The sequence below is a fragment of the Callospermophilus lateralis genome, chromosome 6 (assembly GCF_048772815.1).
Source record: "Callospermophilus lateralis isolate mCalLat2 chromosome 6, mCalLat2.hap1, whole genome shotgun sequence".
Lineage (NCBI taxonomy): Eukaryota > Metazoa > Chordata > Mammalia > Rodentia > Sciuridae > Callospermophilus > Callospermophilus lateralis.
In genome coordinates this window covers 10122263-10149258 of record NC_135310.1, presented here as the reverse complement: position 1 = coordinate 10149258, position 26996 = coordinate 10122263, and the positions used below count along the sequence as shown (strand labels likewise).

Here is a 26996-nt window from a genome sequence, read left to right as displayed (position 1 = left end):
CATATCTGGTTCTCAAACAAAATTTTGTGTATATCACTCCTTCTGAAAATTAACAAAAATCAGTGCCCCACAGAGATGAACAGGCACACAGTTGAGCAGTCACAGAAGATGTTGATTGGGTGATCAGAGTGCCATTGATGGCACTTACATACTTGAAAGGATTATGTTGTCCACTTCTTGTTTGTTACAGAGGTAAAAGTCATATAGAGTTAAGGGGAGAAAGCAAGATGGGTTGCTTGGAGAAGTTACATGATTGGCCAAGATGCACATCGCTACTAACAGGTAAAATCTGGATAGAATTGAAGATTTCTTCATTCAAATGCTGTTTTCCCTGTATCCTCTTTTCCCACCAAAACCAAAACAACAATAAAAGACCACAGGCAAATTTGAAAGCAGATATATTTTACAACCAGTCAGAAAAGCAGAGGGAATCAGCCCCACAAAAGCTGCTTGCAAGAGGTGGACAGTGGGCCTAATCTGTAGGTCTTTCCTTGTTCTAGATAGCAAATAGCAAATGAATGGTACAGAACAAAAAGGTAAAGTTCCATTAAGACAAGTACTCATCAGACAGGTCACTCTTGAGATCTGACGGTTACTGTTAACAAAGAAAATTTTGTTGATCTAGGAATGCAAGAAAATTTACAAGTAAAGAATTGACCAGGGGGCTGGGGTTGTGGCTCAGCAGTAGAGCGCTCACCTGGCACGTGCAGGACCCTGGGTTCGATCCTCAGCACCACATATAAATAAATAAGTGAAATAAAGGCATTGTATCCAACTACAACTAAAAAATAAATCTTTAAAAAAAAAAAAAAAAAAAAAGAATTGACCAAGTATTAGTGGATCATGGGTGTTCACATTTAGTGAACAACATATACTGGATTTTGAGTTGGCAATATGTATGGTCCTCACACCAGAGTTCTTTTAAGAATGGAGGAAAATTGGAATAGCTTCATCTATTTTCTTAAATCAATGTTTATTAGCTGGAAGGTTTGTCAAGTTAGCAGCAGAGTCTGTTAAATAACCTTGATCATGACCAGCTGCCTCGGAAGGAATTTCTTTCTTTTTTTTTTTTTGGTCTGCTGTGATGCTACCATAAGGACTTCTTCTTATGACCTATGGTTTCATTACTGCTGTTCTGTAACATAGTGGAAGTAGAGTGCTTAGTAGCGTACTCACCAGTCAGCATTGGCTCTCTGACCACAAGTCTAGTCCCTTTTAAAACAATCTTCTCAGACTTCTTGCCCATTTTTAGAATTTGTTCTGGTAAGTGACTGAAATCAGGGCATCTAAACAAGCAATGCCTGAAAATGTTGAAAGTTGTTAAAAGTTAAAGATACTTAATAAAACTGACATATGTGTAAGTAGAAACAAAGGATGCATTAAAAACTTCATGGGTGATGAAGGAACACTGCAAAGGTGATTGATTGTGGGGGATGAGTGATTAATAAAAACCCTATAATATTTTTTGAAGTGGTAAATTTGTACTGATGTTGTACAGAATATCTATTAAATATTTTTGTCTTTTTAATTGGGCTTATTTCTTTTCAGATATGAAGAAAACCTTGGAATATCTTATTTGGCTAGCCTTCTGTTCTGGATCAAATGTTTGTTATTCCTATATGTGAGTTTTTTGTTTTGGTTCATTTTCATAACCATCAAATTACATTGAAAAAGCAAAAATAATCAAGTTAAGTTTTTTTGACTTGAAAGGTACTAGCAGGGACCGCTGCCGTGCATACTCTGTAACTATGCCACACTGTCTATAAGACCTGGGAGATGATGGGATGCAACTTCTCTTGGGCCTTACAGCAAATTTCAGAGCTCAAGCTGGTGGGAGCACATTACAGTGTAGAGGCAGGAGGGAGGAAGTACTATTCAAGTTCTGTTCTGGTGTGTTCTATGCCAAACATCACACAAAATGTGTCACAATGTTCTTTGGTGGTTTTTGAGGAATGAGAATATACTGATAATTCAACCATAAATATGGCTGGTCCTTCATGACCTGTGGGGAGTACCACGTTGGATTCACTTACTCTGGGTGCATGGCACTGTGACTCAGGAAGAACCTTCCTTTCCAAGGCACTGGTGGAGATGGGCCTTATACTCATTCATACAAGGTAAACTGTTTGCCTGTATATGAGATGACAAGAGTTCAAGTAAGTGATTGTCAACAAAGGATCAGGGAACACTTGAGAAAAGAGGGTTAAGAATTTTTTGTTTGTTTACTTTCTTGGAGGACAGCAAAGTTGAGCAGGACATAGAGTTCCCATACACCGCTTACTTCCATACATTGAGCCTCCCTGAACTGCTATCCTGCGCCAGAATGGTACATTTGTCACAACCAATTGACCTGCATTGACATATCATTATCACCCAAGGCCATAGTTTACTTGGGCTTTACTCCATGGGTCTGGACAATTGTATAATGACAGGTATTGCAGGGTCCTGCGCCAGCAGCTTCACTGCTCTGAAAACTCTCTGCTCTGCCTGTTCCTCCCTCCCCACCCTGCAGCCCCTGGCACCCACTGATCTTTTCACCATCTCCATAGTTTTATTTAGAGCTGGAATCATGCACTACATTGCTGCCTCGTACTGGCTTCCTTCAATTACCAACACGCATATAAGCTTCCTCCATGGCTTTCTATTCATGTCTTTTTAGTGCTAAGTATTCTACTGGCTGGATGTACCACAGTTGATTTATCCATTCCCCTTCTGAAGGATATTCTGGTTGCTTTCAGGTTTTGTCAGTTTACCAAAGAGGGCAATTGCTGGATCATATGTAACAGTATGTTTTGTAGCAAACTGCCATGCCATCTTCCGAGGTGTCTAGTCTGGTTTGCATTCTCATCAACAATGAATGAGAGTTCCTTTGGCTCCACATCCTCATCAACATTTGTTGTATTTTTGGATTTGGGTCTTTCTAGTAAGTACGGAGTGGCATCTTCTTGTTTGCCACCTGTATATTTTTGGTGAGATATCTACCCAAATCATTAGCCCCTTTTAAATTGGATTGTTCAATATCTTGCTATTGAGTTTTAAGAATTATTTATATATTTTGGATATAGATGTTTTTAGATGTGGCTTTTGCAAATATTTTCTTAGTCTGTGTTGCCTTCTCATTCTGTTGGCATTATCTTTTGTAAAGCAGAAGAATTAAGAATGTGAAAAGTAACAAAGTGGATTTATGTACCTGGAAGGGATATTAGCTAATGGGAGAAACAATTTCAAAGGATTAAATGAGTTTAGGGTTTTAATCTATAGATGATGAAATAGTGGGTAGTGGTGACATCTGTGTGTGTATAGGATGGTCAAGGTGACAGGCTTTGCCTAATAGCAGCTTGTCAAAGCATCTGGAATGTAGTTTATTAATACTGTGAATTAGGGGCCCCACACCTTCTTACTGAGGGATCGTTAGACAAGTACACTTAATAACAAACCATTGCTCATGCTTCCTTAATTGTTTCTCCAAGAGGGTTAATTTTGTTGAATTTTCAAATAACAACTTCAGGATTTATATACATTATTTGAATTTCTTTTCAATGTTTAAAACATTTTCATTAATTTCAACTTTAATTTGTATCTGTTTTCTATGTTTTAACTTCGTTCTTTTCCTTATCTTAATTAAAAGTACTAGTTTTCATTTTTTTCACAATAAAGATATTTAAGGTTATACATTTCCACCTAATTATAGCCTAACAGCACCCTAAACATTTTGGCATGAATTATTAGATTATAATTTTGCTTTTATTTTCTCTTGGATTATTTAGGTGGCTGTGTACATTCCAAGTAAAGGTCGTTCTGTGGTTTTTGTTTTTGTTATTGGCAATTTAAAGTTACTTTTAATTGTATTGTAATGTGACCTGAGAATATAACCTAGTAATGCATTTACTTTTCAAAATTGTTTGTTGTCGTGTGCGGATTTTTTTTTTTTTTTAAACTGGGCATTAAACACAAGGCCTTGTGCTTGCTTAGCGAGAATTCTACCACTAGCTGTAACTCCAACCTTTTTAAGTTTTTGAGACAGTGTCTCACTAAGTTGCCTAGATTGGCCTTGAATTTGTGATACTCCTGCCTCAGCTTGCTGATTACAGGCCTGGTGCAAGATTTATTTGTTTGTTTGTTTGTTTGTTAGTTGGAACCAGGGATTGAACCCAGGGGTGTTCTACTGAACCACATCCCCAGCCCCTTTTTATATTTCATTTAGAGATAGGGTCTCTTGAACTCACAATCCTCCTGCCTCAGACTCCCTAGGTGCTGGGATTACAGGTGTGCAGCACCGCACCTGGCCACAAGATATATTTTTTAAGTGATTTCAGTAATACAAAAAATCTTTTTCTTTAGTTGTAGGGTGCAAAATTGTGTGTGTGTGTGTGTGTGTGTGTGTGTGTAGAGAAAGACAGAGAATGAGCAAGGTTGATTAATTTCCTCTATGTATTGCTAGACAGGTTCTCATGTAGGGCAAATCTGGAGAGGGGGATACTGCCCACTGTAACCAAGAACCAAGAATCTGTAGATTTTGTTGAATAAATAAATGCTTCTCAATTTGTTAAGTTTTTTGATTACTATTAAGACTTTGAATGACAGATTGCCTTTGCTAATTTTGACCAGTAGTAGATGTTTCTCTGGAGGAGAGGGTCTCCTTAGCTGGCATAATTCTAATCCTTGGGGCTCTCTGTCCTGTGCCATTGGTCTGTCTATGCCTGAACCAATACTACATTGATTCATTTCATTTAACTTTGGTATCTGGTGAAACCAACCTTCCCACTGTAACCTTTTTCTTTAATGAATATCTTGGCTATTCTTAACTCCATATAAATTTTAGAATCAATGCAAATTCAATCTTAAAAAAGAGAAAAAAACTTATTCAATTTTTTGGAATTTTCAACTGCATGGAATAAAACTGACATCTTTATAACATTAAGTCTTCAATTTAAGGACATGGTAGATGTCTATATTTAAAGTTTACATTAACAGTTCTAAAAATCATTAATTTGTTGTAAAAATTTTAATATATATGAAATCAGTGTGAACCCTCAGATATCAGATATATCTAGATTTAATAATAATTAACATTTTGCTATATGTCTATGGGTTTTTAAGTATTTTAAAATAGTTCTGCTATCACATTTGACTTCTAAATATTTTCAATATTTCTCTAACATTTTTATAATCTTAATACCATATCTGATAATTTTAAAATTCATTTGCTATTTTTGTGAATATACTTAGAGGGTTTTTATACATTGATTGCATCAGCAACTTGCTTTCAAAAAAATTCTGAAAATTGAATGTACTTTAATATACCTAATATGCCACCACATATAAAAAACACCATTTATATGCCATTACTCTTAAGAAGGCTTCAATTACTATGAAGCATTTATTGTGAGATGCAGCCCAATTACAGAGATGTTAAAATATTTCAAAATATGTCTTGGAATTGACAAAATATGATGTGTCGGTGCTTTTTGATTTTTTAAAATATATTTTTCGTTGTAGTTGGACATAATATCTTTATTTATTTTTATGTGGTGCTGAGGATCGAACCCAGTGCCTCACACATGCAAGGTGGGCACTCTACCACTGAGCTATAGCCCCAGCCCCATCTTTTGGATTTTTTTTAATGATCTGCAAATAATAATCTTGGCCTCTTCCTTCCTCATCCTGTGCCTTTGTATGTCTCTGTCCTGCCTTCTGACTGGCTAGGACATTTGGCACAGGTTAAATGAACGTGTTGGTGCTAAGCATTCTTGTTATACCTGTTCCTGAAAGGAAAGGTCATATTTTTGCCATCAAGTCTGATACTGTTTTTTCTTTCAGAGATCCTTTACTAGATTAAGGAAATTCTTTCTGCCTTGCCAAGTTTCATAAGTGGTTGTTGAATTTCATTTAAAAATTTTTCTGGGGGCTGGGGTTGTGGCTCAGTAGTTGACTCGCCTAGCATGTGTGAGGCCCTGGGTTCCATCCTCAGCACCACATAGAAATAAATAAATAAAATAAAGGAATTGACAACTACAACTAAAAAAAATATTAAACATTTCTGTATGTTCTCAACACAATTGGTTGCCTCTTTCCACATATATGGTGAGTTACCCTGATCAGTATTTCACTGCTCAACACCACCTACACCATCCAGTGTAAATCCAACTTGGAACAGATATCTGTGTAAACGTTGCTGGATTGAGTTTGTTAGTTTACTTAAGATTTTTGTAACTAAGTTCCCAAGTGAGAATGGCTGATTACTTTCTCCTTTTTGTACTGTCAGAGTTTTGGTATTAGTTAAGCACAGACTTTTCTGTTAACTACAAGCCTCCTTTATTAGAATGTCCTCCTTATGCTGTTGGTAGCACTCACCTGTAGAGACACTGGGCTTCCAGTTTCTTTGTGAAATTTTAAATCACTGATTCTATTCCTTTTAACAGTCATAGGACTAGTCATGTTTTCTACTTCACATACAGTTGGATGCAGTATTTTTCTTAGTTTTCTATTTTATTTAAAACTTAACAATTGGCCCAAGTATTTATATTATCCTCTCATCTTCTGATATATACATTATGATGATATCTCCTTTTCATACCTAAAACTGGTGATTTGTGCCTTTCCTCTCTGATTGTTTACTAGAGGATTGTTAGTTATATTTATCTTTTTTTAAATTTTATTTTATTATTTTTTACATGAGCTCTTATTTTTTTTGCATTACAATTCTTAATACACCTTTATATCACAATTTATCATATATTTGTCTTTTTAAAGAATCAACTTCTAGCTTTGTCAAGACTTTTTCCCCCCTATTTCCTTAATTTATATTCTTTTCAAAATAATTCCATTTTCTTTCTATCTTCTTGAGATATGTGCTTAATTCATTTGGTTATATGGTCAAGTTTGAAAACATTGTATATTTGCCATTCCTTGGATGTAGCAGAGTGCTCTAGATATCCCAGCAAGTCAATTTTGGTTCCCCAGCCATTTTTTTGAAGGGGGGCAGTTCCTGGTTCTATACCAAGAAAAGTATTAAAATCTCCCATGGTTATTATTTCTTCTTGTGGTTTTCTCCATTTTTGCATAACATAATTTTAGACCAAGTACTCATATTGATTCACAATTAAAAGTTATCATTTTTATAATGAATGTAGTCTTTTAAAAATCACCAGGAAATGACACTTATTTTCCCTAATAATTTTTCTTGCCCTAAAGCATGTTTTGTCTGATACAGTTATAGCAGCTTTCAGTATTCTCTTGGTATTTGTACTTGATATTTTCTCTCCTTATTTTTTGCCTTTCTGTTCCCTCATGTTTTTTCATTCCAGCCTGATATTTACACACCAGTATGTCAGTATTTTACGTGTGTGTGGTACTGGGAATTGAAATTATAGCCTCGTACATGGTTGGCAAGTGCTTTATGACGTTATTTTTTAATAGGGGGATTTAATCCATTTAACACTAATGTAATTATTACTAAACTTGAGTTTTAACTTAACCCTGCTATTCTGTGCATTCTTTTTGTTTCCATTTGTGCTTTCCTTTAGATTTTTATCATTCCCCCTTTTCTCTCTTTGGTAGTTATTATACTCAATTTTTTTTTTTTTTTTGCTTTTATCGGTTATCTCAGAAATCACAACAAATATAATTAAATTTTCAGGCCTAATGTTATCTCCTTCCTTCTGAAAAATGTAGCAGTCTTGGAGTATTCTAACTCCATTTAAACCATCCCAACTTGTATGTTATAGTTACTGTGTATTCTAATTTTCCATATTTAGCACCTATTCAGTACATTATTAGTGTTTTATAAAAATTAATTTCCACTAACTCAAATAATTACTTTTTTTACTCTATTTCTTTTTAAACTCCAGTCCCTCTGACTTTATTAATTTCTGCTCAAATTACATCCTTCATCTTTAACATTTCCATTAATGAACTGTTTTACTTTATATAAAACGTCATTTCTTTTTTCTTTTTTTGACTGGACGTGTAGTGTTTGTAGGTTGGGCTGATTTCTTTCAGCACATTGACAGTATCATTCCAGTGTCTTCCAATTTCTATCGATTTTCAACAGCAGCAGCTTTAACTGTTTCTGCAATTTTCCTGTGCTTAATATAGACATGTATTTATTTTTATTTGCTCTGTTGGATTTGTTAACATCATGGATCTGTAGATTGATGCCTTTCATCAGATCTGGAAATATCCCAATCATAATCTCTTGAAATGCTGTTCCTGGGACATTTTTTTCTTCTTTTTCTGGTACTCTTAAATAAGCAAATGGCAGTCTTTCCTTTTGCTTGTCTATGTATTTAGGCTCTCTTCATATTCCCCATCTTTGTCTCTCTCTGCTACATTCTAAATACTTTTTCTGACCTCTCTTCCAGTTCACTGATTTCAACTATTTTTCTTGTCTATAATCTGGTTTTGGTATTTTATAAAATCTAAGTCAATAATAGTATCCTTTTTCTGAAGGTATTTCAACATTTTCTTTTTAAAACAATAGGAAGCATGATTGTTTTATCATCTGTATCTGACAGTTTTGATATTTCAAGCATGTATGTGTTTGGGCCATGTGTCTGCTCTGCTGTCCTCATTCATGGCATCTTATTTCCTTGAATGCCAGGTTATCTCTGATTACTCACTGATTATGGCATTTGAAAAACTATTTGAAGGAATATATTAAGGGCAGAGATGAATGTATCATTCTCCTTTGATTCTATCAGATATGAGGGGACACAACCAGTTAAGGATCCTCTTAATTCAAGTCGTAGGCATGAGACTTCCTGGGTCACTTAAGTCATGAACACAGGGTGGCTCCTTCTGAACATCCTTACTTTGTAGCCCTTTGTAGTCCAGTCAGTGTATATTTGGGGTAATAAGATTTCCTTGACCACCCTTAACTTGGACTACCGTTCCCCTCACCTTGGTGACTGGCAAAAGCACAGCTCTATTTCTCAGTTGTTTCTTTTAACTCTGCAGATCATCTCAGAGTGGCACCTTGCACAAGAAAGGTAAGTTGGGTCAATAATATAATTCCTGCTCTATGTCCCAAGCCATGTTGTGGAAGAAAGGCCTTTTAAAAAATTGCCCACAAGGAATATTTTTGGTAATTGTAGCATACAGGGGCCACCAAATAAGCTTTTGTCCTAAGCAAAAATAGTTTTGACTGCTGGTCTTCTCAGTGGTTTCTTAGATTTTCCTGGATTTTTATCCATCTTCCTGATTTCTTAGCTCTTTGATCAGTTAAAAATACTTCATCCTAATTACATACTTGTCCTTATTAGAAAGTTAGAAACAAATTAATTAGCCTGCTGTCACTGAAAGGAAAGTCCACTGTTAAAAGATTCCTTTCTTACAGTATTTCAACTTATCTTTGTTTTTTTCTAAGATATACCACATGTTATGCTGCAATAACCCAACCAACAAACACAGTGACTATGAATGGATTTTGACCTCTTTTAGAATAAATTATATATCAAAATAACAAGTACTCATAAAAATTAAGCATTACATACAAGTACAAGGAAAGTTAAAAGATCATCCAGAATCTACCTAGAAATAATCAACATAATTTTTAGAAATCTTTGTGCATATGCATAATAAAATATCAGATGATTATTACAACATCATACTATGTGTCATTATATAATGCACATTAATTTACTTGAAAATCAAGGAGATGAAACTAGAATTGATTAAGTGTTCATCAAGTTCTTGTAGGCTTAAGCGTGTTCATCTATGACCTTTGCCCTCATTTCAAGCCAACTTGGCTAAGCACACAATTCTTTCTCTTCAACAGTACTTTTTCTAACATGAAGGGTTTTTATTTATAGGGGTTTTGTTTGCATTTAATTTTTAAATATAGTACTTTGATTCCTTCCAGTTAAGTTGATTTAATCAATATATATTTTTTTTTAAGTATGGTGGCATGCATCTATAATCCCAAAGACTAGGAAGACTGAGGCAGAAAATTGCAGAATTGATGCCAACCTGAGCAACTCTTATCAAAAGATTAGAAAGGTTGGGGATATAGCTGTAGTGGTAAACCACCCCTGGGTTTAGTCCCCAGTATCAAACACACACATAATCCAAAAGGCACATGGGTCCCAACTCCTTCGTGTTGACAGTGCCTGTCCATTGACTTCACAGTTGAATATTGAGAGTTGAATAACTTTTTATGTATGATCTTCTGGTTGCTCTGACCATTTTATTTTCCTTCTGAATCTATTATGGTTCTGCATTCATCAAACCATTCCTCTATTAATAGGATTTTCATCTGCCAATATTCTCTTTTATAAATTTAAAACAACATATTTATTATACATATTATCTGGGTTCCTTTTGACATAATTGTACATTCAAGGGATTTTATTTCAATCCCCATTTCCCTGCCTCTTTCCTCCAATTCTCCCTCCCCCTTTTCAAAATCTTCTACTTATCTTCCTTTCACATCATTATTTATTTGTTTGTTTATTTTTTGGTACTGGGGATTGAACTCGGGGGCACTTGGCCACTGAGCCACATCCGCAGTCCTATTTTGCATTTTATTTAGAAACAGGGTCTCACTGATTCGGTTAGTGCCTCGCTTTTGTTGAGACTGGCTTTGAATTCACAATCCTCCTGCCTCAGCCTCCTGAGCTGCTGGGATCACAGGCATGTACCACTGTGCCCAGCCATTATTTATTTTGATTGATACTTTTTATATATATGGAAAGGAAATATTCTCTTTGGTACACTTGTACATGTGTATAACAAGATTCTGTTCATTCTGAATTTCTTTCCTGCCTCCTCATCCTCCCTCCCTCTCTCCTCTTTTTACTTGTACTCCACTGATCTCTAAATCTTTGATTTATGATCCCCTCCCCCCAGCCACCTTTCTCTTAATTTTGCTTTAGCTTCAATATATGAGAAAGAAAGTCCTTGACTTTCTGAGTCTGGTTTATTTGACTTAGCATGATTTTCTCCATTTCCATCCATTTACCAGCAAATGCCATTATCTAATTCCTGTTTATGGTTGAGGAAAACTCCATTGTATATGCACATTTTCTTGATCCATTTATCTACTGATGGGCATCTTGTTTGATTTTATAATTTCGCTATTATGTATTTGTGATGCTAGAAACATTGTAGTGACTGTATTGCTATAGTATATCAATTTTAGTTCTTTTAGATAAATACCAAAGAGTGGGATAGCTGGGTCATATGGTGGTTCCACTCCTAGTTTGAGGAATCTCGACACTGCTTTCCAAAGTGGTTGAACTAATTTGCAGTTCCACCAACAATGAATGAGTGGGCCTTTCCCCCCACATCCTCACCAACATTTATTATTATTTGTATTCCTGATAATTACCATTCTGACTGGAATGAGATGAAATTTTTTTAAATATTTACTTTTTTTTTTAGTTGTAGCTGGACACAATACCATTGTTTTATTTATTTTTATGTGGTGCCTCGCACATGCCAGGCAAATGCTCTACCGCTGAGCCACAACTGCAGCCCAAGAGATGAAATCTTAATGTAGTTTTGATTTGCATTTCCCTGATTTGATTTGCTAGACATGTTGAACATTTTTTCAAACATTTGTTGACCATTTGTGTTCCTTCTATTGAGAAATTCCTACTAAGTTCTTTTGCCCACTTATTGATTGGGTTATTTGGAGATTTTTTTGTTTCGTTTTGTAGTTCTTTATATATTCTGGATATTAACCCCCTCTCAGAGGAGTAGCTGCCAAAGATTTTCTCCCATTTTGTAGGTGCACTCTTCACTCTCATTTCCTTTGCTGAGCAGAAGCTCTTTAATTTGATGGCATCCCACTTATTGATTTTTGTTTTTATTTCTTGAGCTTTAGGAGTCTTGTTGAGGAAGTCGGTGCCTGCATCTACGTAGTGGAGTGTGACCCTGTTTTATTCTAGAAGTCGGAAGCTTACTGGTCTAATTCCTAAATTTTAATGCATTTTGATTTGATTTTTGAGCAGTGTAAAAGATAGGGGTCTAATTTAATTTGTCTACATATAGATATCCAGTTTTCCAAGCACCATTTGTTGAAAAGGCTGTCTTTTCTCCAACATACATTTTTGGTACTTTTGTCAAGTATCAGAAGACTGCATGCATGCAGCTTAGTCTCTGTGTCGCTTTTTATCTTGTTATATCTCTGTGGTATAATTTGAGATCAGGTATTATGAGGACTCCTGCACAACTTTTCTAATTCAGAATTGCTTTGGCTATTCTGGGTCTCTGATTTTTCCAAATGAATTTAAAGATTCCTTTTTCTTGTTCAGTGAAGAATGTCTTTGGTATTTTGATGGGAATTGCATTGAATCTGTATATTGATTTTGACAGTATGGTCATTCTGTCAATATTAATTCTGCCTGTACAAGAACATGGCAGGGCTTTCCATCTTCTGAGGTCCTCTTCAATTTCTTTCTTCCATGTTCTATAGTTTCCATTATAGAGATCTTTTATTCCCTTGATTAGATTCTCAGGTTTTTTAAAATTTTGTTTTGGTTTTGAGGATGTTGTGAAGGGGATGGTTTTCCTGATTTCTTTCTGAACTGAATTGCTATTAGAGTATAGAAAAGCTATTGATTTAGGAATATCAGTCTTTTATCCTGCTACTTTGCTAAATTCATTTATCAGTTCTAGGAGTTCACTGGTACAATTTTTGGGGGTCTTCTAGATATAGGATTATGTCACTGGGAATCAGATAGTTTGACTTCTTTTCCTATCTGTATTTCTTTAATTTCCTTCTCTTCCCTAATTATCCTGGCTAGAGTTTCAAGGACAATATTGAATAGAAGTGGTGACACCAGACATCCTTGTCTGGTTCCTGATTTTAGAGAAAATTCTGTTTTTTTCCATTCAGTATGATATTTGCTTTGGGTTTATCATGTACGGCCTTTATAATGTTGAGGTAAGATCCTGTTATCCCTAGTTTCTGTGTTTTTAACATGAATGGTTGCTGTATTTTATCAAAGACCTTTTCTTTGTCTATGATCATGTTTCTTGTTCTTAATTCTATTTAAGTGGTGAGTAACATTTATTGATTTACATATTTTGAACCAACAACCTTGCATCCCTGGGATAAAGCCCACATGGTTATAGTGTATTCTCTTAACATGTTTTTGAATGTGATTTGTTAGTATTTTATTGAGGATTTTTGCATCTATTTTTATCAGAGATATTAGTCTGTCATTTTCTTTCCTAAATATGTCTTTGTCTGGTTTGGGAATCAGGGTTATACCAGCTTCATAGAATGTATTTGGAAGTGTTCCTTCCCTTTTAATTTCAGTAAATAATTTGAGAAATAGTTTCATGAAATAGTTTGCATTCACCAACACTGACTCTGTGTCTATCAAATTTAGCCTTCCTCTCTAATCCACAGGCTACCCCCGTTTTTTTTTTGTTTGTTTTTGTTTTTGTTTTTTTGGCACCAGGGATTGAACCCAGGAGCACTTAATCACTGAGCCATATCCCATCCCTCTTTATTTTTATTTTGAAATGGGGTCTCTCTAAGTAGCTTAGGGCCTTGCTAAGTTGGTAAGGCTGGCTTTGAACTTGCAATCCTCCTTCCTCAGCCTCCTGAGCTGCTAGGATTACAGGCATGCACCACCACTCCTGGCTGCTTCCTTTTTTCCTTTATCCAGCAGCCACATGGTTGCTGTGTTCACTGTGCTGCCACTCATGCTTTTCTGTTTGTTATATTAGCCTTTCTGATTTTGCAACACTTAAATTTTTTGTGTGTAGTTCAATATTAATTTTCAGTGAGATCCTCCAGTTACCCACCTCACTGAGAAGCCTTCTTCCTACATTTAAGCCTACACCCTTTAGTCTGCCATCTTCCCCATCATTATTATTTAATGAGCTTTAATTAATTCTTTAATTGTGCTTTCATTTTCAGTTTGTTTTGTAACCCTGTTTCCTTTTAGAATCAAATTTTCACTCATGATTATACACTTGTTTTGTTTTTGCTGTGTTATGTGGGTTAAGTGCTGTATCATTTTTTTTTTTCCACTTTGGCTGGGTATGATAACATCCATCCATACCCTACTGGCCTAAGAAGTAGAAGGTGGTCTCTCCATTTTTATAAGCAGAATAAAAAATGCCTAGTAATACACTGGACATCTCTGCCAGATCTTATTTTTAAAGCATAGCTAAAACAGTTATATTAAGATTTTTTTTTAATTTTTCTTTTTTTTTTTTTAAAAGAGAGAGAGAATTTTAATATTTATTTTTTAGTTTTCAGTGGACACAACATCTTTGTTTGTATGTGGTGCTGAGGATCGAACCCGGGCCGCACGCATGCCAGGTGAGCGCGCTACCGCTTGAGCCACATCCCCAGCCCATATTAAGATTTTTAAGGAAAGGGATTTCATTCCATGACTTTAAATTAATGAGCAGTTATTTCTATTACATTTTGTCTACCATGATCCACGGAAGACAGAACAACAAAGTGTGCCAAACATACCTTTCCCCATACCATTCCATTAATTGACACATTACTTTTGTTAGCTACAGTTGTTTTCACTATATACTAAGACAAGTGGATAAGTCATTCATTGTATTGTTGTGTAATTAAACAATCAGATGTTGACAGGGCTTAGGGCTGACCCCAGCTTACCTCAGATGCTGGGCTCCATTTTCAGCTTTGATGATCCCACTCTACACAAGTCCATCATCTTTGCAATCTTCAGCACAGACTTACCGTTTTGACCAGCAATTCCATTCCTACTACACAGAGAGTAAAAACATTCACACAAAAACTTTGTACAAAAATGATCACAGCAGCATTATTTAAAATAGCCAAAAAAAGAAAAAAATGGACAGAACCTAGACATCTATCAACTAATAAAAGGACAAATGTGGCATATCATATAGATATTTGCTCAAAAAAAAAGGAATACTGATAAATGCTATATCACATATAAACCTTGAAAACATTATGCTAAGAGTAACAAGGGAGACACATATATGATTCTGTTTATATTAAATGTCCAGAATAGGCAAATCCACAGAGATAGAATGTACATTAATATTTACCAGGGACTGGGACAAATGGTGGGAAATGACGGCTGATGACAGGGATTCTTTTTAGAATGCAGAAATGTTCTGAAATTAAGAAAGTTGGCTGTGCAACTCAGAATATACTGACAACCAAAGAACTGTACATTTCAAAAGGCTAATTTTGGGTGGGGGTAGGGGAGCTGTTCCATGGATTGAACTCAGGGGCACTCAACCATTGAGCCACATCCCCAGTCCTATTTTGTATTTTATTTAGAGACGGTCTCACTGAGTTTTTTAGTGCTTTCCTTTTTCTGAGGCTGGCTTTGAACTTGTGATCCTTCTGTCTCAGCCTCCCAAGCTGCTGGGATTACAGGCGTACACCACCGTGTCCAGCTCAAAAGGTTATTTTTTTCTTAATGCTGTCATTCAAAAGGAAAAAGAAGTCCATCAACATGACTTCCTCTTTGTCACAGGCTGAAGTTCAATTAATACTACTTCTGAGTGAACACGAAAGGTATACTTTATTTAGCCAAAGAGCATCTGAGAATCTTGACACTGTGAACTATTTATATAACGGCTTAGAATAGTTTATCTGTGATCAGTAATTGATTAGCCCCTTTATCCTTACCTGGGACACATTACAAGCATAGGTTGCTACAGCCTGAGAAGAATTACTATGAGCTAGAATTTTTATTAAAAAGGGCTTTTTCTCAGCAATATGAAAATGGAAACAAGGAACTGATAAGAGGCCTAGTGAAGTTAACACCATGATGTTAGACAAGATTGAACTGGAAGTTAAAAACTAAAAGTTTCCAAAACTGACATTTTAAAAAAGGTATAGCACAGATATCCAGAACAAAACGTCATGCTCTGCTTCATTCTTCTCTCCACTTTAGGTACTCCCCTCATAGCATTTGTATGGTAAGCTGAGCTATCCGCAGATTTTCCTTCAGAACCCGCCAGGGCTCCTAGGTGAGCCAGGACAGTAACAGATGAAACAGCCCTCTCCAGCCACAGCAGTGTTACTCCCAGTCACTAGGCCCAGCACTGTGACCCACAAAGTGGCACAAGAGGGCTTTAAGTCAGAGGATCCCAACCTTGCTGCTGCTCCTGTGAGTGCCACTTCTGTGTAGAGCCTTCTAATACTTGAGTGGACAGCTGCATTCTGATGTCTGCACCACACTCCAGACCATGCTGGTGCCATCATGACAATGTCTGCATGATTGCTTAGAGCTTAAAAAGAACAGCAGCTTTCTTGAACTGTGTTCACATAAAAAATGGAGCATGACAGCTGTTACTTTTCAAGGTCTTTGGCTAAAGTTTCGCGGATGAACTGCAAAGTGCGTTGGTACAAAAAGGTTTCCTTTTTCTTTGGTTTACAAATGTTCAAATGGTTAACGTCCACAGGAATTAGCTCTCCAATGCCTAAATCTGAAGAAAACAAAATGTCAATAAACAAAAGCTTCCCCCTTATCAAATCGGAAAGAGGTCAATGGTTTGGTTGTGACTAAGGGCCCAATATATAAAGGAGCTTGGAGTCTGAAAGCAACTAAACCACCTTTGACTCATCACATTTGAAAATAGATCTTCTAATTTAATGGTTTCCATGGAGTCTTCACATGTGTGCTGGTCTTCTTCCTAATTTAACAGCCAGGAGAGCCCAAGTACCAGCATGATGCAAACCTTCCTACACCTATAGGTTATTATTAAATAATAACACATATTGACATAACCCCCACAATGAGCTTCTTTGCCCTTGGGAAAAGAATGCCTATCTTGCACAGGACCCACTCTATCCCTGTGATCACTCCATGAGTAGGGTAGTTTAGGCTTGACTATGAGAGACCTAGAAAAGCTTCTGATATTTCAGTCTGACAATGTCCACCTGGATGGAAGTAATGTGAGACGCCAGTTCAGCCACTGAGGGGAGAAATGCAAGTGGCAGGAGGGAGAACAAGCCTTCTGGTGATATGGCAAAAGGGGGCAGCAGAAGTGTGACATAGCTTGACACCAGAAGCAGCTGGTCTGTGGTAGCTTTGCTTTTGCTTCCAGCTTCCAAAGTTCTTTTTTTAGACATCTGGTAGTCTTTGACCTCTTTAAATAACTAAAGAATAACCCCTCATCCTGTGGCATATTATTTTGACATAAAAAAGTATTGCTATAAAGTATTAAATATTTTCCGTTTTACTTAATATAAGAGGTAATATAAGAGGTAAAGATAGAACTCATTATATACACTGAGAAATCATCTGGCAAGCACACCAGGTGCACACTGTCCCTAGCCACAAAGTGCTCATGACATGGCTGAGTACTGCCAGGGCAGCACCCAAGCCACCCTCAGAAGTGATCAAGAAAGGTTCCAAGTTGACAAGCAAGCCTAGGAAGTGGCCCCAGAGGGGGGACAGCATTCAGGGAGTGAGATAAATGTGGATCTATGATGCAGAATAATGGGTAAGATCTGAGCTCTACCCTCTAGGACCCAATAAGACATCATAAAACACAATAGTAGCAGGTATTAGGCATTTCCCTCCCCGCTAGGATCATGAAGAAACAGTAGTTTAATACTATCTTTTTCTGATGGACTATTTCCTGTTTCAATATTCCCCACATACTAAAGCTTTCACTCTGTCAACCCTATATATATTTTTAAGGTTTCTACATTCAGCTATCCATCGGTTGAATAAATACCCCCTTTTAATCTAGCTGATGGAAAACCCTGGTAGTATTATTTTTATATATATTTTTAGTTGTAGATGGACAAAATACCTTTATTTTATTTATATTTACTTATTTTTATGTGGTGTTGAGGATCGAACCCAGTGCCTCATACGTGCGAGGCAAGTGCTCTGCCACTGAGCCACAACCCCAGCCCCTGGTATTCTTATATCTTAATGCCATACAATTCTGTTGATGCCTAATTTAGAGTTAACACAATTACCCTTTGTCAACTCATCAGTTAAATAAAGGTAGGGGGGTGGGAATGTTAAAGCTATATGTTTGCAAAAAAATTTTAATCCATGGCTAAAAAGAACACTAGAATTAGATTCTAGATCTTTATAAATCCATCTCCTAAAACTGAGAATACAGATGTCAAAAATGATATTTTCAATGAAATGCTGGCACCACCACCAAGGCATCTAATAGAAAGTTTCAAAAAGAGTAAATAAATACCTGCTGATTCCACGGGTACCACATGGAGTTTAATCATGCTACCAATATAGGTTGGTTGTGTTTCTACAAAACTTAGCACCTGGAAGCTTTTGTCTTTAGCAAACTCCAGAAAGTCATCCTGTAGTGTTTTAAGTGCAGGAGAATCTGTAGAATTATAAAGAACAAGATTGTGACAAGTTCTCTTCACCCAATTCAGAATACAATAATCTTTCTAATTCAGACAGGGTGTCAGGATTCTGATCCAACACACGTTTATTTTTTCTCCTGGAAAGAAGCCAGTAAAATTCAAAGGCTGAAGCCCCCTAACAGAGAGGACAACCATCAAAGGAAGATTCAACATATTACTGGCTGACAGGAAGCAGTAGCTAGGGCAGTTTGGTGCATGGGACAGTCCAGGGCCCCCAGGGTGATGGCTGGCACCCCACCCCACTAATGCACAGCCCCCCAGCAACAAAGCCTGCCTGATTTAGCCTGTCTCAGCCCCTTGTCCTCAAACATGAGAGGGCAGCTAAGAAGTACCAGATATTAGAAGCCTACAACCTCAAAGACACAGAACAGATAAGCAGACAGGAAAGCTAACCACAGGAAAAAAAAACAAAATGGAGTCAAATGGAAAACAAGAATGTTGAAGAACACTCTAAAAATAATGAAATCAGGGCTGGGATTATAGCTCAGTGGTCGAGCGCTTGCCTCGCACGTGTGAGGCCTTGGGTTCGATCCTTAGCACCATGTAAAAATAAATAAAAATAAAGATGTGGGCTGGGGTTGTGGCTCAGTGGTACAGCACTCGCCTAGCACATGTGAGGCGCTGGGTTCGATCTTAAGAACCACATAAAAATAAATAAAGGTACTGTATCCAACTACAACTAAATATATATATATATATATATATATATATATATATATATATATATATATATAAAATGAAGATATTGTGTCTATCTACAACTAAAAAAAATATATTAAAAAGAAATAATGGAATCACAAAGCAAGAGGATAATACAAATAAAGAACTGGAGAACAAGAACAAACTTGTTCTTTTAAAAGTTTGACTTCAAAAATGAAAAAATGTTCTGGGGTTGTGGCTCAGTGATAGAGTGCTTGCACTGTGAAGCACTGGGTTCGATCATCAGCACCACATAAAAAAATAAATAAACAAAATAAAGGTATTGTGTCCATCTACAACTAAAAAATTAAAAAAAAAAAAAAAAAAAAAAGTAATGTCCTGTGTGTGACTCTGGCACAGAGAAGCATCAACAAAGGAGGGAGATCAAGGGAAGACTCCAAAATCAGCAAGGAAGCAACAGGATCCCCAAACAGCAGGAATAAAAAAGACAACAACAAAGGAAATTGCAAACTCTACCTCCCTGAAGCGGGGATATCCCCACACAGCAGGGAAAGGTAAGTGGGAAAGTCCAGCAGTCCTTCAACCCAGGGCCTTATGCATGCGAGGCAAGCACTCTACCAACTGAGCTATATCCTCAGCCCCAAATTGTTCTTTTTGCATTTAATCTTTTTTAAGATGTTGTTGAACCTTTAATTAATTAATTAATTTATATGTGGTGCTGAGAATTGAACCCAGTGCCTCACTAGGTTAGCTAGCACTCTATCACTGAGCCACCACCCCAGCCTCCAGCACTCCTAATTGCAGAATTCTACAGTCTTGAAATTAAAGCTGGTCCATGAGTAATTGTTCTGCTCCAATGAAGGAACCCACTTTGGGCTTCCCCAACCCATGAACCCAAGCTACTACTATAGCTACAGCTAGATGCCATCTTGCCTTAGGGGCAAAGCATGCGGTCAGTGCATGCTTTACTAGGCAGAAAACAGTCCCCTCAGTGTCTTGTAGCATCAGGTCCAGCATCTCTCATAGATACAAGCCCAAGTCCCATCCACACTTTCCTTACAGGAACTACAGAAGATCTCTGCTCCAGCCCAAAGCTTTGAGGCTGCAGCTGCTGGTACAAAGTCCCAGCTTCCAGAGGACAGGCTCCACAAAACTGCATTCCACAACTCCAGTAACACACTACCAGCATCTTCAATCCCCAGCATCACTTACACTGACCCAGCAATAACTAAGGAAGGTCTTCCTAGCTGATGCTTGTGGAAATGTGATCACTGGTGCGAAAAAGCACTGGCATCACCCAGGTTTTTCTCTGGGGAACAGGGGGAAGGTCTTTTTCATATTCTGCAGTTCTAGGACTGTGGCTAATGCTACAAGCCTCATTCCCACCAGAGTTTGCCCTGCCTGATCTAGAGACATTCCTATCCATGTCATTCTAGGACCACAAATTCCAAAGCCATAGCCCTAGCACCACCTGTGCTTAGCTCACAGGACCTAGCAAAGATCTCCTCCATGTCCAACTTAAAGAATGTGGATTATAGCACCATAGGCCAAATGTTACATACACATGCCCTGGGTGACTTAGGAAAGGTCTGCTCCACAAACCACACTCGTAGGACCATAGTTGCTAGTGCCAAAATCCCTGGTTACACTTGTGCTTGTTCCCTGACCTGGAGAAAATATCATCTATTAGCTCCATAAAAGCAGCTAATAGTGCTACAAACCTCAGCACCCAATCATAATTGCTCCTGGGGCCTGATCTTTTGGATAACCCAGTCAGACAAAAGGAAAGGAAAGGAAGGAAGAAAAAGAACAATGCAGAAGACCTAAAAGAATTATGGGACACTATTAAGTGAAAAAACATTTGCATTATGAGAATTCCAGAAGTTAAAGGAAAAAGGAAAGGCATTGAAAATCCATGTCATGAAATGGCCCAAAACTTTCCAAATCTTCAGAGAGATATCAACATCCAGATATTAGAAGCTCAAAGGACTCCTCCTAGATGCATATAAAATAGATCTTCACCAAGGCATGTTATAGTTAAAATGTCAAAAATACAAGACAAGAATCCCCAAAACAATAGAACAATGTCAAATCACATTTAAGAGAATACTCATTAGATTTACAGGAGATTTCTCAGCAGAACCTTAAGGCAGCAAGAGAATAGGATGATATTCAAAATACTAAAATTAAAAAATCCTGCCAATCAAGAATACTTCACCCAGCAAAAATCATGCTTCAAAAATGAAGTCAAAATGAAGTATTTTCCAAATAAACAGAAACAGAGAATTTAACACCACTAGACCAGCTCTATAAGAAATAACTTAAGGGAATCCCATAACCACCAGCAATGAAGACAAAAGAATATACAGAACTTACTAGAAGAACAAAGATATAAAAGAAAAAGAGAATAGATTCAAACCTTTGCATGAAATAAAGCTACCAAATCACAAAAATAAATAAGCATGGTAAGAAAGAAAAAATGTATACAAAAGAAACAATACAGTTACCAAAATGGCAGGAGGAAGTTTGTACCTATCAATAATAACATTGAATATAAATGAATTAAATTCACCAATGAAAAGATAGTGAATGAATAAAAAATTTTTTTTTTTTTTAAAGAGAGAGTGAGAGAGGAGAGAGAGAGAATTTTTTTAATATTTTTTAGTTAGCAGCGGATACAACATCTTTGTTTTGTATGTGGTGCTGAGGATCGAACCCTGGCCGTATGCATGCCAGGCGAGCGCGCTACCTCTTGAGCCACATCCCCAGCCCCGAATAAAAATTTTTTAAAATGATGCAACTATATGCTGCCTACAAAATACTTACTTCATGCAGACTAAAAGAAGAGTGTTTAAGATGTATTATGCAAATGGAAACTAAAAAAAGCTGGAATAGCTATACTCAGACAAAGCAGACTTTATAAAGAGACAAAGTTACATATTGAAAAAGGATCCGTTCAGCAAGAAGATGTAACAATTATAAATATATAAGAACCCAACATGGACCACCAAATATATAAAGCAAATATTATTAGATCTATGGGGAGAGAAAATATCAACACATCAAAATCTACGGGATACAGCAAAAACAGCAGTACTGAGAGGGAAGTTTATAGCAGTTAATATGCATCCATTGTTAAAAATTAGATCTCAACCTAATAATGCATCCCAAGGACTTAGAAAAGCAAGAACAAATTAAATCCCATATTAATGAAAGAAATAATAAATATCAGAGCATAAATAAAATCAAAACTAAAAAAACCCCAAAAATGATTGTTTTTTACTTTAGCTAGACTAATCAAGAAAGAATGAGAGATGACCCAAATAAAATCAGAGATTAAAAAAAAGATGCATTGCAAATGATACCACAAAAATATAAAGGATCATAATAAACTACTATGAATAATTATATGCTAAAAATTTAGAAAACTTAAAAGAAATGGATAAATTCATAAACCCATACAACCTACCAAAACTGAATCAAAAAGAAATAGAAGAGTCAAACCAACTGAAAATGAGTAATGAGATTGAAGCAGTAATTTAAAATTTCTCATCTAAAAAGAGTCCACAGCCTGATGACTTTACTGCTGAATTCTACAAAATATTTAAAGAAAAACAAATTTCAGTTCTTAAACTATTTCAAAACACTGAAATGGAAGGCACTCTACCAAACTCTTTATATGAAGTTAGCATTACCCAGACAAGATAACTGTCAGCTTTCCATCACTGTGACAAAACACCTAAGGATATCAACTTAGAGAAAGAAAGATATATTTTGGCTCATGGCTTTATTGTTTCTGGGCATGTGGTGATGCAGGACATGATGGTGAGAGTATGTGGTAGAGCATAGTTGCTTACCTTCGTGGTTGAGAAACAAAGGGGTGTGAGGGAAGCCTGGGGAGAAGATATAGCCTTCAAGGCACATTAGCAATGACCTGCTTCCTCTAACTAGGCCCCACCTCCTAAGTTTCCACCACCTCCCAGTCCATCAATAGATCAGTCCACTGATGAGTTAAAACTCTCATGATCCAATCACCTCCCAACAGCCCTACCTGTGAATACCATTGCAGTGGGGATCAAGCCTTTAACACATAAGCTTTTGAAGGACATTTCAGATTGAAACCATAATGGATAAAACAATAACAACAAAAAAAGAAAACTATAAACCCATGTCCTTGATGAACATAGATGTAAAAATTCTCAATAAAATACCAGCAAACCAAATTTGAAAGTATAACAAAAAGATCATATACCCTGATCAAGTGGGGTTCATCCCAGTAATTCACGGATGTTTCCACATATGAAAATCAATAAATATAATGCATCAACCGATCAAAGGATAAAAATCACACAATATTTCATAGATACTAAAAAAACATAAGATTCAATATCCCTTCATGATAAAAACTCACAAAAAATTAAGTATAGAAGGAACATACCTCAAAATACTAAAGGCACTGTGAGAAGTGGCCCACAGCCTGAAATCCCAGCACTTGGGAGTCTGAGGCAGGAAGATCGGGAGTTCAAAGATAGCTTCAGCGAAAGCGAGGCACTAAGCAACTCAGTGTGACCCTGTCTCTAAATAAAATACAAAATACAGCTGGGGATGTGGCCCAGTGGTCTAGTGCCCCTGAGTTCAATCCCTGGTAAACACCCCACACGCACACACCACCGCCGCCAAACAAAAAAAAAGAAAACACAGTGAGAGAGCACCTCACTCCAGCCAGAATGGCCATCACCAAAGACAAAGAACAAATGTTGACAAGGCTGTAGAAAAAGAAGACTTTTACTGTTGGTAAGAATGTAAATTAACACAGGCATTATGGAAAACAGCATGAAGATTCCTCAAAAAACTAAACATAGGACTATCACATGGTGCAGCAATTCCAGTATTAGGTGTATATATCCAAAGGAGATGAACTCATACCAAAAAGACACCTCTACTCTCATGTCTACTTGCAGCACTATCCCTAAGAGCTGAAGCCTGGAATCAACCTGGTGGTCCATCAGTGGAAGAATGGAAAATAGCATAGCAGTTTGTCATAAAAAAACATAAAGGAATCCTGTTATTTGTAGCAGTATAAACAGAAGTGAGATCATTATATTAAGTGAAATAATTATATTAAGACACACACACACAAAAAAAAAACCCACATGTGCTCACTCATTTCTGGAACTAATAAGTCAGTATTGTAGAACAGAATGTAATAGTGCTTGGTTCTAGAGACTAGACAGGGTATGGGGTGAGAAGCTGAAAGCAGTTCAATAAGAGGCACCACAACCCAGGAAGAATTCGTTCTGGTTTTCCTATAGCATAGCAGGGTAACTTGATTGAAACGATAGATGGTACATTTAAAAATGACTAGAAAACTATAAAACTTCCCACACATGAAAATGATGTTTGAAGAGATGGAAATGCTTATTATACTGATTTGATTATTATAAATTATATCCAAGTACTGAATTACCACAACTTATCCCATAAAGATGTACAAATATTATGTCTCAGTTTTTTAAAAAAAAAAAAGTAAAATTTCAACAGAAGGTGTAGTAGGCAATGTGAATCAAGCAGACCAAAGATAAAATATGAACAAAAAGACAACTGGCACATTAAAGTAGAATTCAGGGAGTCCAAATTCCGATGACCATATGGTCCAGCAATTCCACTTCTGGGTATGTATGTCCAGAAAGAAAGTGCTTATTGCCAGGCACAGTGGTGCACACCTGTAATCCCAGCAGCTCAGGAGGCTGAGGCAGGAGGATCACGAGTTCAAAGCCAGCATCAGCAAAAGTGAGGCTCTAAGCAACTCAGTGAGACCCTGACTCTAAATAAGATACAAAATAGGGCTGGGGATGTGGTTCAGTGGCCAAGTGCCCCTGAGATCAATCCCTGATACAAAAAAAAAAAAAAAAGTGCTATTAACCAAAACAAATAGAGTACTTTATAATCCATATGTAAAAATCCCAAAAGTTCATTTATACTTTAACAGTTGATGATATTCCAAATTCATGGGGAAAAGCAATTTACTAATAATTTGGAATAATACTTAAAGCAAAGCATTATATAATTTTTCTAGTTTAAGTACTTATAATAATATTAAATTTATGGCTATATTTGAGTAAATAATGGCATAAGAACAAAAAGAGAAGATATAAATAAAAAATCAAGTCCAAGTTAAAATTTTCCATCGACAGCCTAAAGACAATATATACAAACAATAAAATGAGATAATACAGTCAAGGAAGAAACTGGCTTTTTTTTCCTTCCTCCTGTATCATGTTAATACAATCCCAAGTTCCTGCTCAACAGAAAGCATTACCCTTGCTGAGTTCTTTGACTTCCAAAGAGGGAAAGAGAAGATAGCGAATATTAACAGAATATTCAGCCAAATGTGATCCATGATGAGGAACACTGTAAAAAATTATTCCTCTGGTATTGCTTATAATAGGACTCATCTCTGGCTTCTGAGAGGCTTCCAACAGCATCTTTTTGACAAGAAGACCTGGCCACAGAGAAGAAAGAAAAACATAAGTGTAAGCTATTTTCCTTCCCTCTGTTATTCTTTAAAGAAAGAAAAAGAAGGGGAGGCAAAACAAATACAGAAAGAGAGGTGTATTCTTTTAAAAAAGAAAGTTTGAACAATTTTCTATAGTTCAAGAAACAGGGCCTTAAATACCTTAAATATTAATACTCCTGATTCTCTAGAATTTGTAGTATAGACTACAAATAGGTAAGAGCCTACTTTGCAGGACAGATCCTCCCATCACAGGATCTGCTGTCCCACAGGAGGGTGGGTGGGGCACTGTCTGAGTTGGGCACCCACTGCTGCACAACTGGCCTCCCTTCTGCTAGGGCAGCCTACACCTGGGAAGATACTAATACACAGTCATGGTCCCACCGAGCTTGGGAAAAGCCGCTGTGGGATCTCAAAGCTGGTGGCAGTGGGTCGCTGAGGGACACCAAAGGCTATCTGGACCTCTCTCTCAGCAAAAAGGCCCAGCTCAGGATCAGCTATTTTGAGCATTTCTTCAGATAAACTAGGTCAGAGGTTGCAGAAAGCTCATCTCTGAAAGGCAGATGATAAAAACTGAGAGCTGGATGGGGGATAGTAGGTGGGAGGAGGTGCACGTGTGACTAGAGAAGCAGCACTAGGCCCCAAAGCAGAGCTGCAGGGACACAGGGGCCAGGAGCACACCTCCGTGGCAGCTCTGAACATTAAAGCAAGGATGGAGTCCGTAATGGTGAGGAAGCTCAGGGAAGAAGAAGGGAAGCCCCTGGGAAGCCAGGAAAGCTAGCCATGTAAGCCCAACTTGTCAGTATCCCTGGGTGTAATGTTTACTTACTCCCAAGACATGGAAGTTTCAGGTAGTCACCCCCATGCCCTCTTGTATGTTTTGTTACTAGTTGCTACCTTCTGGGAAAACTAATACCATGGAAGGAGCGTGCTAATTTTAAAACTCCAAGCCATAGCCAAAGACTTTAACCTGGGGAGAAAGGGGCTACTGGTAAGTACAGCAGAGAGATACAAGAATTTAGGCTAGCTGCAATGGTGAAAACCTCACAACGGTCACTCTGTGAAGATGAAATCATCCTTACCTCCCATGCTATGTGAAATCCAAATCATTGGCCTATCCCCAACACCAGCAGCCCTGAGCTTCGAAAGGAGTTCGTTGCTTCTGAATGCAATGGTCTTTCTGAACAAAATGAAAACAGCAGGCATGACAGGAGGCCTCTATCCCCTGAATCTTGCTATCTAATTTTTAAGCTGAGAACTTTTGTCTGTTGAATGAATGCTACATGCTACTGCCCTGAAGAGTGAGGAATACTCCTCTCTCTCTGCTCCACTTCTGATATTGCTCACTTTCTTCTTCAAACTTATTAGCATAATTAGGATTATTTAAACCCAGAGAGGTCATTCATACACTAGGGGAACATCACTTGAGTATCTAATTTTTCCAGGTCAAACCTGGCTGCCCTCAGCACTTAGGATATGTGTCCC

General features: G+C 37.1%; 1 protein-coding gene across 3 annotated transcripts in view; it reads right to left on the bottom strand.

Annotated features, from left to right (window-relative positions):
* Window positions 1-14916: 14916 nt before the first annotated feature.
* The window catches only part of Serac1 (serine active site containing 1), a 62171-nt gene continuing 50091 nt past the window's right edge, over window positions 14917-26996 (bottom strand). For all 3 annotated transcript variants that reach the window (XM_076859404.2, XM_076859405.2, XM_076859406.2), the window contains 4 exons: window positions 26594-26691; window positions 25317-25499; window positions 18151-18294; window positions 14917-16410 (listed from right to left, as the gene is read on the bottom strand). In XM_076859404.2, coding sequence (XP_076715519.2) covers window positions 16274-16410; window positions 18151-18294; window positions 25317-25499; window positions 26594-26691 — 562 coding nt within the window. In that variant the 3' untranslated portion in view covers window positions 14917-16273. The remainder of the gene's footprint in view (window positions 16411-18150; window positions 18295-25316; window positions 25500-26593; window positions 26692-26996) is intronic.